This window comes from Rhinoderma darwinii, chromosome 1 (genome assembly GCF_050947455.1).
Source record: "Rhinoderma darwinii isolate aRhiDar2 chromosome 1, aRhiDar2.hap1, whole genome shotgun sequence".
Taxonomy (NCBI): Eukaryota; Metazoa; Chordata; class Amphibia; order Anura; family Rhinodermatidae; genus Rhinoderma; species Rhinoderma darwinii.
The window spans coordinates 320,975,686-320,989,596 of record NC_134687.1 but is presented as its reverse complement, the minus strand read 5'-3'; the positions used below and the strand labels follow the sequence as shown (position 1 = coordinate 320,989,596).

Below are 13,911 nucleotides of genomic sequence, written 5' to 3'. Positions count from 1 at the left end.
TTTTCACATCTTGTGTTATGTCTGATTTAGAAAGATAGTAAGGGAGGACACATCTGTACAACAGATAGAAACTAGCTAATAGTTTGATGAATGATAGATTTATGCAAACACTTGCTAATTTGAAAGACAACCAGTTCTGGAAAGTTCTTTAAGGTGGATAAATTTTTCTCCCGATCGTCAGCACGGGCTCTGCCACTTATCTCAATGTTGCAAAATAGGTCAGTCATTGTAGAGCTGGGTCCAAGAACATTTCAGACTCATTCATTACTGAAGGTCTTTGTTTGCCAGGCACATTTACACAAAGCAGCTTTGTAACTCTGATAATGCACAGCATAAGACTGCCAAAATTCAGGAAAGACTGTAAAATATGCAGCATGAATATATTTTTTCTTCCCCATCTCCTGTAATAAGTTTGTGTGTCATGTGCCTTGCTTACCATTTTGGCGTGATGTGCGTTCATTGGATCAGCATACTGTAGCAGAGCCTGGAACTGGTTGTTCTTTGTGAATGTGATGATCTTCAGTACTGTTCCAAACTTGGAAAAGATCTGAGACACAGGGAAGAAATGAGAAGCATCAAAAAGTGTCTAGAGGATGTCTTAAAGGAATGACACTCACATACATGAGAGTCTCCAACCTTGTTTATTTATTCATTAAACAGTTATTAAAGACATTTTTACTTGTAAATGTTCACAAGAAGTTTCTCATCTATTCTTACTGCAGCTACTATTGTTAAGGTGTTACTGGGGTTACTGCTAATATGAAAGGTCTGGGCTATATCGGTTATCAGACCACTGTGGCTTGTAGTATTATGGGGCACGGAGGCTGGCACGGTTATGTGTTATAAAGATGCCCCTGCATTGCATATACTAGTTACTTTTCATCTCAAATTTGTGGGATATACAAATGTATCCTTCTTTACCTTTCCTCTTATCTTAACATATCCTGAGATGTGGGCAGGGAGATGACCAGCTTTAAAAAAAAAACTAAAAAAAACAAAACATGATTTTGTGATACTCTGTCATGAGATGTCTATGCTATATGAGTCTATGTGTGGCACCCAGTGGCTGTGATGTGAATTGCAGCCTGTCAAGGGTTTTGCTAGCATGAAGCGATATGGTCTTGAATTTGACTTATGAGAAGTTGGAGTCCATGTATGCATAAGCCATTTAACGCTGTAGTTGAAACAGTGGCTTCAGAAAACAAGGTATGTAACACACAGATAACGTATTCACACAGTGCAGATTTGCTGCAAATTGTGCATGTATTTTTTGAGCCAAAACCAGAAAAAAAAAATAACTGAACAGACTAAATAAATACAGGAAGGCTTAAAGGGTCTCCTCTCCTTGTCCCAATTCTGCTTTTGGCTTAAAAAAAACCGCATACAAAATCTGCACTCTGTGTAGAAGGCCTAAAGAATATAGTTTAAAGTGCAGCTAAATGTTTGACAAACTTCTGACATGTGTCATAGTGACATGTCAGAAGTTTTGATTGGTTGGGGCCTGAGCACGCGACCCCCACCGTTCACTAAAACGAAGCGGCAGAAGTGCTTGTGTGAGCGCTCAGCCGCTTCGTGTCTGTTCGGCTTTTTCCGGAAAGCTGATGTATCGGAGTACTGGCTCATAGACTTTCTATTGAGTCCGTACACCGATACATTGATTTCTGGAAAAAGCCGAACAGACACTAAATGGCTAAGAACTCGCACGAGTGCTTTGGACGCTTCGTTTTAGTGAGTGGTGGGGGTCTCAGTGCTCGGACCCCCACCAATCAAAACTTCTGACATGTCACTATGACATGTTAGAAGTTTGTCAAACGTTTAGTTACCCTTTAATGGGTTGTCTGATGTAGAAAACACATCAAATACACTATTAGAGTGATAGGTAGGGTCCAACATGTTCAGAACCCTCACCTATTAGCCAAAGTGGAAAGTGGCTACAAAGAGTGTCTGCCACTCTGGAGGACAAGGCATGTCCATGCAATAGACAGACAGTCCATTAATTTCAATGAGCAACATGTCATTCTACGTTTCCTCGGTGTAGGAGCTGTAGGGGACTTAAAACCTTGCTGCCGGATTTCCCCACAGATTACAGCTGATTGTTGAGAGTCTCAGAATTCCCCCTTTTCTTATGAAAACTTTGGGGAGAATTTATTTAGACTGCCGTTTCATACGACAGTCTTAAAATGAAGAGTGCTAGAGTAAAATACGCCTTATTTATTAAGTGGCTAACGCATCTTAATAAATTAGGCTTTTCTCTGACTGTCCATGAGCAACAAAGTAAAATCTATTCCAGCTAGGAACTGGCGTAGATTTCCGCTGTAATTTCCGCCAGTTTCTTTTGTAGATTATAGTAAATGTGTCTGGCCGCGAATGGCCTCGCCCCTTCCACTTAGCTCTGCTCACTTTTTAGAAAAGTGGCGTGAATTGCGGCAACAGCACGAAAGTCTAAATTTTTCTCAAAAATTGCAACTTTTATGCCATTTGTGACTTTTGTAAGCCAAAACTGGCGATTGATTGAAGTGAAAAAGTCACATGTAGTAATTCAATATATGGGCAAAAGTATGTGGACACCTCCTAATTATTGAGTTAGTTCAGGTGGCACTTATTACAAACACATGCATAAAATAAAAGCACACTGCCGTGCAATCTCCAGAGACAAACACTGGTAATAGTAGGAGTCTTTTTGAAGCGCTCTGGCTCATTGGATGCCACAAGTTAGTTAATTAAATTTCTGATCACTAGATCTGCCTCAACTTTAAGTGCAATTATTGTGAAGTCGGAGTGTCTAGGAGTAATAACAACTCCACCGTGAAGTGGTAGACCAGGCAAATTTACAGAGCAGGGTCCACAAGGGCTGAAGCATGTGGTGGGTAAAAATTGCCTATCAGCTGTTGCGTCCCTCACTTCAGAGTTCCAAACGGTCTCTGGAAGGGACATCTGCGCAAAAACGGTGTGTCAGGAGCTTCATGAAATGTGTTTCCATGGTTGAGCAGCTGCACTCAAGCTCAAAGAGAACCTTTCACCTGCCCATACATGTGCAGCTGAGTGCACCATGTAATAGGCAGGGCTGAGCTATACCTGGGCACTTTACAAAAAAAATCCTATCCGCCTCCGTTTTTTTACATATCGGTGCCGTTATATTTGGCTCCCGATATGTCACTGTGACACTATGATCACTGTGACACTGTCCAATCAGCTACGGACAGTGTCACAGCAACAGCTGGAGAGAGGAGAGCGTGAGCGCTTGATGCTCTCACTCACTTTTCAGCTCAAGAACGACAAGACTGTGATCTCTCGCGTGAGAGAGAGAGATCAAACAGTCTTGTCTGCCGAGAGCTGAAGATAGAGTGAGAGCGCATAACTCCGAGCTGCACGTGTGCGCGCACACGCTCTCCAGCTCTTGCTATGACACTGTCCGCAGCTGATTGGACAGTGTCACAGCAATGTTACATGCCCCATTGACAGTTCAGGGAGTTATTTAAACATTGGGCGCCAAATATAACGGCACCGATATCTAATTAACGGAGGAGGATAGGAAGAAAAGGAAAAGTGCCCCAGGGTTTGTGCAGCAGCGCCTATTACATGCTGCACATGTATTGGCAGATGAAAGTTCTCTTTAAGATCACCATGTGCAATACCGAGTGGTGTAAAGCACGCAGCCACTGGACTCTGGAGCAGTGCAAATAATGTTTTCTGAAGTGTTGAATCACGCTTTCCTATCTGGCAGTCTGATCGATGAATCTGGGTTTGGTGGATGCCAGGAGAACAATACCTCCCAAAAAACATAGTGCCTACTGTAAAATTTGGAATAGCAGGGATAATTTTCCTGGGTAGGGTAATGAAGCATAATGTTAACTCTACAGCATACAAAGACATTTTGGACAATTGAATGCTCCCAACTTTGTGGGAACAGTTTGAGGAAGATCCTTTTCTGTTCCAGCATGACTGTGCCCCAGTGCACCAAGCAGGATTCATAAAGACATGGTTGAGTGAGATTGGTGTGGAAGAACTTGACCGGCCTGCATAGAGCCCTGACCTCAACTCCATCGACCACCTATGAAACACTGATTGCGAGCCAGAACTTTATATCAAACATCAGTGCCTAGTCTCACAAATGCGCTTTTGGCTGAATGGGCACAGATTAGCACAGACACACTTCAAAATCTTGTGCAAAGCCTTAACAGAAGCTTCTAATATAGTCGCAAAAGGGCCTAACTCCAAATTTTTCGCCATATTTTTGGTATGGGATGTCCAACAAGCTCATGTATTATCGGTGTGATGGTCAGGTGTCCAATTGCTGTACTTTTGGCCATAGAGTGTATGAGGCGATATGCCTTGCGCTGGATAGAAGCAAGACATATCCATTACTAAAAAAAAACAAATCCTAAACTTATCTTTACAGCTTTCATGTATTGATTTGTTTAATCTCTTATTTACCACATTATAATCTTGACGTTGCCTAAAGCTCTGTTCGCATTGTCATGGCTTTCATTTGAACAGGATTCATGACGGATACGATCTGTAATGCTCCAGTTTGTCTTACAATGTTTCAGGTTTCTTTTTTATTTGGATAGTCCAGCATGCTATTCTATTCTGATCAAAAAGCAATGGAAATGTGATTGGAAAGAAATAACGCAAGTGTGAACAGAGTCTTACACTGTGTTAGTGCATCTGTGACAGGTCTCCAACGAGGAGGGATAGAAATATACCTGATGGAGAACTTCCAGAGTAACAGGGTAAAAGAGGTTTTCCACAATTATTCTGAGGACAGGACTCTGGCCTGGTAATAACAAGCTTTCAGCCCCAGGACCACCAGTGAGAGTCATACCACCAGAGTGGATGGTGTTCACAGCATGCAAAGCCGCTTGTGCTCTCTAAAAGAAAAGAAAATATGCTGCGTATTAGTAAACATTTTCTGTACATCAAGAGAAAAAACAGAGCAAGGAAAAAACTAATTATACAGCATTAACCAATAACTTTCTATTTTCTTCATCATGAATGCATAACATCAAGGTATAAGCCACTGTTCACAACACGTCTGAGCCTTCCATCAGACGTATATGTATGGGTATACAGTGCCCATAAGATCCCATGTTAAACGCAATCTGCGTGGTATCATTTTTTGTGGGATTCCTTTGCATAGAAAAGCCTAGTCTAAATAAAAAAGGCATACACAAAAGGGACACACTTGTAGACTCCATCGGGTTAAAGCGACCCTCCAGACCCAGGAAAAAAGTTATAAAAGTGATGGGGTATATGGAGTTGTATTACCTGGTACCCTCCAGTTGTGCCCCTCTTCCAGCGATCCACCGCTTTGGGGTCATCTCTGTGTTGTCCCAAAATGGCCACAGCGCCTCACAAACTCAAGCCAAGAAACTCCCTTTGTTCTCGGATTGGAGAGAACTGCTCACGTGAGAAGATCTGGCCAATCTGAGAACAGTTTGAGTGTCTCAGACTCGTAGTCTAAGTGCAGCAGCCATGTCGGGACAACACAGAGGGGACCCAAAAGTGGCGAATCCATGGCAGAGGGGAGCAAACAAAGGGCACCAGGTAATATTACTCCATATATCCTGTCATATTTAAAATATTGCCGCGGGACCAGAGGGTCGCTTTAATAGAGCCCTATGAATACACTTGGCATATACACCGGGAACTTTTCCAGGCACATATGCCAAATATAGGGCTCAAACGCAGTGTGAACAGACACTAACTGTTTAATCTTCATTATAAGCTGTGAAACTTATGTAATAAATACACTGTATTACTCATCTTGTACAAGTTACAGCTTGTGTAATAGTTCAGAGCTGCATTCAGATTCCTGCTGGTTGACAGATACATAATAGTTCAGCTCCTACAATACATTTGGTCAGGGTTTTTTGTTTCTTCTGCTTTTAAACATCAGATTACAGTATAAAGACTACACTACAAGAGCTGTAGATACATCTGTTGATAAGAATGAGCTATAAAACATGCAGTAACAGTCAGTACAAGAAAATTAAGGCAACATATTAACAAATTTGCTCAATTGTAGATTATGAGTCCATATGTATGTGCAAACTGTTTTTATTCCGTTTTACTATATGACAATACAGTATGGATTCTTCCTAGTTTTAGGCTGGATTCATACGGGACAGAAGTGCTGCAGATGTTACGTGCAGAAAATCCGCTGCAGATTATATTCCCAGCCATATGGATGAGATTTGAACAAATCTCATCCATGTGCTACAGAACTTTTTCCGGATGGAAATAAAAGCATGTTGCAGATTTTCTAATTCGCAGCATGCTTATTCTGTTCTGTATTTTCACTGCGGAGTTAACTCTTCTTAATGTAGAAAGGTGAAATCCGCTGTGAATCAGAAGCAAAAACTACAGAAATATTTGCACATAACATGTCCGGATTTGCTGTGGAAAAATCGGCAGCATTTCCATCCTGTTTAAATCCAGCCCCAGGTAGGAGACCACTGCTCTAACAGCATTAGGTGAGATGTATACATATTGAACAGTGGTGTTTAAGATTGAATTTCATTTGTAAAGTGTACTTAATCTAAAAAGATCTGTACGGATTACCTTCATATTTATATATATCTATTTATGGTGGTCAGTGTAATATTTTCTGTTACAAAGCCCCAAACCCCCTGCTTCCTTTCACACAATAGAGTTAACAGATAAAAATCCTGCTACCTGCAGATGCCACTAGGGGGAGCTTTCTACGCTCTCCATAGTGGCACCTGTAGGCAGCCAAAATGTTACAGTTTAACGATATGACTAAGTAAGGGTGACTTTAATTGTGGCGGATCATCTACGCAGCAGAATTTTAACCAAAGCCGTGGCAAAATCTAAGGGTGCTACCTGCAAGTTTTGCTATGGATTTCAGTCTTTGTATCACAAAGGGTGGAATCTGTGGCAAATCTAAAATAATAGGCATGCTGCAGATTTAAATAACGCAGTCTGCCGTGCTATTCTTAGGCTGGATTCACACGAGCATGTTACGTCCGTAATGGACGGAACGTATTTTGGCCGCAAGTCCCGGACCGAACACAGTGCAGGGAGCCGGGCTCCTAGCATCATAGTTATATACGACGTTAGGAGTCCCTGCCTCTCCGTGGAACTACTGTCCCGTACTGAAAACATGATTACAGTACGGGACAGTTGTCTTGCAGCGAGGCAGGGACTCCTAGCGTCGTACATAACTATGATGCTAGGAGCCCGGCTCCCTACAGTATGTTCGGTCCGGGACTTGCGGCCAAAATATGTTCCGTCCTTTACGGACCGAACATGCTCGTGTGAACCCAGCCTTACTGTCAAAAATACGGAGCCTAAACAAACCCCATTGACTTTAATGAAAGGATTTGACAACATCAGTTTAAAAATGGATGCGGCATAGCGGTCATGGCTTTGTTATGTGAACAGAGCCTTAGCCCAAGTAAACTTTTCCCACTGTAGAACATTTTCAATTCCATTATGTACTGTAGAACATACCGACTGATTAGGCAGGTTGTCGGTCTTCAATTCTCTGTGATTAGAATACTGAATATAGACAGGCTGACTGCGGAGATGAGGAGTGGCAGGGGTGTAGTAATTCATCATAGTGATCGCTGCTTCTTCAGAAGCCATTTCCAAGAAGGCCTAAGATTTAAAGAAACACAGAAAAAAATTACCATAAAACCATGCCTCAGTATAATTTAATCTGTAACGTTGAATCGCTAATTAATGGTTTATACTGTATCCTTTCAACGCGCCAGACTCCATGACAATTCAATAGCAAGTATTTTCCAGTCCAATGTGGGTATGTAATATATAAAATACATGTATGCTCTTTAAATGCACTGCATACAAAACATGCACTACCATATCCTACCTTACGCAGTCCTCACAAAAAATGGGATGGCGGCATTGATATCCAATTACCAGAAGTGGTAACCAAATCTGTGCATTTTTTACGGATGCAAACACAAGAGGCATAAAAATAAAGACGATACATAAAATATACAACAACTTCAGCAGTGCAATCACATCCAAAAGCACATTGCGTAACCTGACTGTGTACACATTACATGCAATCGGAGTCATTCTACAATACTATAGCAGAGTGCTTTGATGTGCCACAACCTAGTGACGCAGTGGCAAAGAGAGCTACTATCATGCAACGACAGAAGTGGCACAGTTAAAGTAGCAAAAACACGGACATTCATGGTTTTTTGTTTTTTTAATGAAAGAATCCATGATCGATCGGTTTTATAACAGATCCTAACAAATCTCATTGACTAATATTGTAATCCATCAGGTTTGCAGTTTTTTTTATGGGTAGAACAGTGCCTAAAACAGAGATGCCCAACTGGCAGCCCAGTGGCCGCATGCAGTGCTCATGAGCCGGAAGTACAACCCCTATGAGAGAGCAACGTCATACGGTGCTGCTGCCTTCCCCAAGACAATCAGGCATGTGCGTTCCCGTATGCTGAATGCTTGCCAACCATAAAGAACAGAATGGCTACTCTGTTCTTTCTCTCTGTTATGGGGGCACTGTGGTATCTTCGTTTCCAAAAGTTGTGATGTGTGCGTTTCCAAAAGTTTATGTATATCTATGTATGGGCTTTATGTATATACCTGTGGCCTGTGTTCCCTGCCTTTGATAAGGGCCTCATTTGAGGCCCCCTTAAAATAAATTCAGCACCACTGTCCTATGTTTTTCTGTAAAAATTACCAAAAACAGAAAAAAAGGAAAGATTTTAATTATTTGCTGCAATAACAAACACGCAGACAAAGTTACATTTTTTTTTAAATTGTTTATAAAAAATGTTTACGTTTATAATGAGGTTTAGTAGGAGGCAGCAGATTCTCTGCGACTCTCCAAATAATATGTTGGAAACTAGCAGGTTGTACACTTAGCAACTATAATTTAATGGAGATGTCACTTGCTACAACCAGATACTGAAACATATTATTTTCCTGTAATCTGTTTTAATAATTTAATTGTATGTTTTTATTTATTTTCTGTACACCATTATGGGGGCAGCCACCTTGCCTTAGCTGGTGCTCTGAGCTGTGAACAGCAATTTAGAGATTTGCTTTACAGTAGCCACATCAGCATAGGAAACGGGAGTCTAAAGATTACTCATTGGCCCACATTTATCAATAATGGTGTTATTTTAGCCAATTTCTGAGTTTAAGAAAAAATATAGCATTTTATAAAGGTCTCCAAATCCTGGCCAACCAGTAAGCCACATCCATTAATACGTCACACAGCAGAGTAGATACTATTTGAGTAAAATTCGCCAAAAAAGGTGCAAATATATTGATAAATGAGGGCCATTGACTGCTATGGGAGAATGTTCTGGGCATACTCTGTGACATGTGCAGGGGTAACTGTGTACGGAGGTAGGGGAGGTGTGCTGTCCACTATTGGACAAAGGTGTGATTCTGTGTTGTCTGCATCCAGCTTTATAAAAGAAGCGTTGCCTCTCTTTGTAAGGCTACATGCACACCGTTGCTTTCGTCAGTGTGCTGTTTTTTTTAACGGATAGCCCATTCATTTCTATGGGCCCCAAGCACATTATGTGTTTTTCACGGATACTTGTGGGGGCCGTACGTCCTGCTTTTGTCTGTATTTGCATCTCAGTCTGACGCATTCAGGTCTATGGCGACGTGAAAACCACAGACGTTTGCTGTCCGTATACCGTCCGTATTTTGCGGATCAGTTGCTAGAAGACGGGGAATTCTCCATTCAGCTGAGTTCTGAGTCTACACCACACAGAAGAGCTTGCTGGAAACTGCAAAGTTGCAAGAGAAAATGGCGCCAGAGAGATCATGTGACCTTTTCAGGGGGTTGAAACAAGCTATTAACATAATTTCCTGCCTTCCGTTTTATTTGCGGATTCATGAATACGGATGACATATTGATGCAATACAGACCGTGTTTGCGGACATACAGAATGGATGCGGAGGATAAATTCATGACACACGGACCGCAAAACAGACAACGGATTCGTTGTTTATGGGGTACAAAATAAAAAGGATTGTGTGCATCCAGCCTGATCCTGCCTGCGATAGTGAGAAGACTGCTGAGAAGTGATCTCTACTGAACAGGAAGTGTCTGCCTATTAGGAGGCTCAGTGGCCAGTGAAAACTGAACAATTTCTGCAAATTATTATTTTTTAAATAAAGACAAAAAAAAAAAAAAAAGTGTTTGTGTTTAATATAAAAACTTGATTTAACAAAAATTAGATTTTTTTTTGTAAGTCATAGTCCGGAAGAGGGGGTGTCAGCTGTATACGACACCTCGCTCTAATGGCCCGCTTTGTAGAGAACGTTTAACTGCTTCGATGCCACGGTCAATAGAGACTGCAGTATCTAAGGGCCCTATGTAAACCCATTGCCACTCCCCTTGCAGCAGCTATGCTGGTCCTCCAAGATTCGGGACTCTCAGCAGTTTTGAGTCCTCAAAACTGCTGAAAGCACTATATACAGAGTGAGTTACAATACATGTGGTGTCAATCATGCTAGTTGCGTTGTCGAGAAATCTACATTTCGATGTCCTAGGCGCTGCGATGACAAATGCCACTCTCAGCTCTGAGTGACGACTTTTAGCAGTCTCCCAATTGGACACCAGTGCCGTCACTCAGGACAGAGGGGAGGGGCTGACAGAGTTCAGTGCAGAGATCTCCGGAGCACTGAATGTGATGGGTCGCCTTCGTGGAGCTTGTAATCGCGGCAACGGGAACATTAAAAACGCGAATTTTTCGGTCACTTAACTTGCTTTACCAACACCACAGGTATCTTTATGCTGCTCTCCCCATCTTGTATATAGAGCTGTAAGCAGTTTTGAGAGCTCAAAACTGCTGACAGATTCCCTTTAAATGGACACTAACTTTTCAAATAACTAATGCAAATCTAATAGTATACCTGATATATATCTACTTTGGAATTAACTTACTGTTAACACTGTCATTTTATCCATGCAAATTTTATTTTAAGTTATTGCCACTCTGTGTTTTCCCCTCCTTGAATCTGCTGTCCACCCCCTGTTATAAAGCACAATCCGCCTCTAGTAACAGAGAATAGCAGATAGACTGGAGGAAGTAGGGGCAGGGTGTCTCTGCCAAAGCACACTACAGTGTCTTCACAGCCTGCCTATAGGAGTCTAGGGAGAGGAGGAAAGAGGAGGACAGAGAAGAGAGAAAGAAGAGAGAGAGAGAGATACACACACAGATGCTGCAGCTCAATAAAGTCTATGGAGAGGAGAGGGGGGAGTAGGAGGGGGGGAACACGAATAAAAAGAGAGAGGAGATAGAAGACGCAGGCTGTTGGTAAGGGTTATATGTCACCTCAGGGCTGCATTCTTAGCTACACTGCTTCTTACTGCTATATAATAACCTCCATGTTTTAGCGGCTGAGAGATAGTGGACCAGCACTGTAAAGGATCTGCCAGGCACAGCTTCGGGGTCAACGCCCATAGATAATCAGTCTGCACCTGCTTCTATGTCTGTGAGACTGACTCCATCTTCCACCACTCAGGGTGGCAGGCTTAGGAGTGGGAGAACCTATCACAGCCTGGCCAGCCCTGGCCGCCCTCTGTCTATTTATACCTGCCTTTCCTGTTCCTCCTTGCTTGTGATTCTTCTCGTTTGGTTTCCTGGCCCTGCTGCAGCTTCTTGTACTATTTGTCCTTGCTTCATATTGACCCCGGCTTGCTGACTACACTCCTGCTCTGCGTTTGGTACCTCGTACACTCCTGGTTTGACTCGACTTGTTCACTACTCTCCTGCTCTGCGTTTGGCACCTCATACTCTCCTGGTTTGACTCGGCTTGTTCACTTCTCTTGTTGCTCACGGTGTTGCCGTGGGCAACTGCCCCTTTCTCCCCCTAGCTCTGTGTACCCTTGTCTGTCCGTCGTGCACTTATTGAGCGTAGGGACCGTCGCCCAGTTGTACCCCGTCGCCTAGGGCGGGTCGTTGCAAGTAGGCAGGGACTGAGTGGCGGGTAGATTAGGGCTCACTTGTCTGTCTCCCCACCCCCGTCATTACAAGCACGTTCTCGGCTCCGTGTATGCAGTGTATAAATGACATGATAGCCGTAAGGCTATCATGGTCAGGTATTGAGTTATTCCTCATGTACAGACTTATGACAGCTTATTCTAAATAGTCACCTGAAAAGTAAGGTACGCTTTAAGCCCAGCCTAAAGTCAAAAATGCTTTTTTTTTTGGTCACCTTGCCTCCACAAAAAATTGAATTAAAAGTGATAAAAAAGTTGCATATACCCCTTATACAGCTCCATCGATAGAAAAACAATAAAGGTTTAGGTCTCAAAATATGGTGACACAAATTTTTTTTAACAAATGGTTATTATTTTGTAAACTATATAAAATTTCACATCGCCATAATTCTATTGACTTGTAAATTGAACATGTCATTTTTACCACACGGTGAACGCCGTATAAAGGGAAATCCAAGACACAACTGAATAAATGCTAGGTTTTTTTCCTATTCCACCCCACAAAGTTTTTAAAGTTTCCCAGTACATTTTGATAGTACATTATAAAGCGCCATTAACCCTTTCAGGAAGGAGTTTATTTTGGCCTCCAGGACGCAGCCTCATTTTACAAATCTGACATGTGTCACTTTATGTGGTAATAAATGGATTGCTTTTACTTATCCAAGTGATTCTGAGACAGTTTTTTCATGATCCGTTAATGGTAAATGTAGGTCAATACGTTTACTCCTTATTTAAAAAAAAAAACAAAAAAAACAAAATGTAAGGAAGGAAAGTATGAAAATTTTTTCATTTTTTTACATTTTAAATCCTCTGCTATTAAAATGGATAATGATATCACACAAATGAGTATATAAATAAGGTTTATCATATATCTTCTTTATGTAGGTATCATTTTTCTTTTTAGGACGTTATAAGTCTTATAAGTTTACTAGCAGTTTTTCACATTTTCAGCAATATTTACCAAACATTTTGTTTTAGGCACCGCTTCAGTTTGAAGTGACTTTGAGGGGCCTATATATTAGAAACCCCTCATAAATCACTTAGTTTTAAAAACGGAACCCCTCAATGTATTTAAAATAGCATTTAGGAAGTTTATTAACACTTTGTTAATTCTAGGTTTTTGACAAAGTAAAGCAACGTGGAGTAGAAATTTACAAATGTAATATTTTTTTGCAGATATTCAATTTTAATCCAATCATTTCAGTAACACAACAGGCGTTAATGAAAAAATACAATTCAAATATGTATTACCCAGATTCTGCAGTTTTCAGAAAGATTCCACATGTGGCCCTAGTGTGCTACTTGACTCAAACACAGGACGAAAGAGAACCTTGTGGATTTTGTTGCTTCCTTTTTATTAGGGTGTTTTCCAAGCACCATTTCATTTTTGAAGAAGCGGTGCCAAAACATAAAAACAACCAGAAAAGACGACCCCATTTTGGAAACTACACTCCTAAAGGAAATGGTCTAGGGGTGTAGTGAGCATATTCATAGATTTTATTAGGATTGGGCCGTGAAAATTAAAAATGACATATTTTCCAATAATATATAATTTACCTCAACATTTTTCAATTCCACAAGGAATTCAGGAGAAAAAGCACCCCACCCTTTGTTATGCAATTTCTACAGAGTATGAAAATACTCCACATGTGGTCATAAACTGCTGTTTGGGCAAACAGAAGGGCTCAGAAGGGAAGGAGCACTATTTGGGTTTTGGAGCGCAGATTCTGGTGGAATTGTCTTCTGATGCCATGTCGCATTTGCAAGGCTCCTGAGGCACCAGTATAGTGAAAACCCCCTAAAAGTGACCCTATTATGAAAACTACAAGGAATTAATCTAGGGGTATATTGAGCATATTGACCAGACAGTGGTTTCAGAAAAATGTATTAGTCTGTAATACTGTAAAAAAATAAAAATAAAAAAA

The 13,911-nt window shown here is 41.3% G+C and overlaps 1 protein-coding gene across 9 annotated transcripts in view; it reads right to left on the bottom strand.

The window, feature by feature from the left end:
- PTBP3 (polypyrimidine tract binding protein 3) overlaps positions 1-13,911 on the bottom strand; it is a 264,116-nt gene that overhangs the window by 54,725 nt on the left and 195,480 nt on the right. For all 9 annotated transcript variants that reach the window (XM_075825588.1, XM_075825591.1, XM_075825589.1 and 6 more), the window contains 3 exons: positions 7,477-7,623; positions 4,707-4,871; positions 437-547 (listed from right to left, as the gene is read on the bottom strand). In XM_075825588.1, the coding sequence (XP_075681703.1) occupies positions 437-547; positions 4,707-4,871; positions 7,477-7,623 (423 nt within the window). The remainder of the gene's footprint in view (positions 1-436; positions 548-4,706; positions 4,872-7,476; positions 7,624-13,911) is intronic.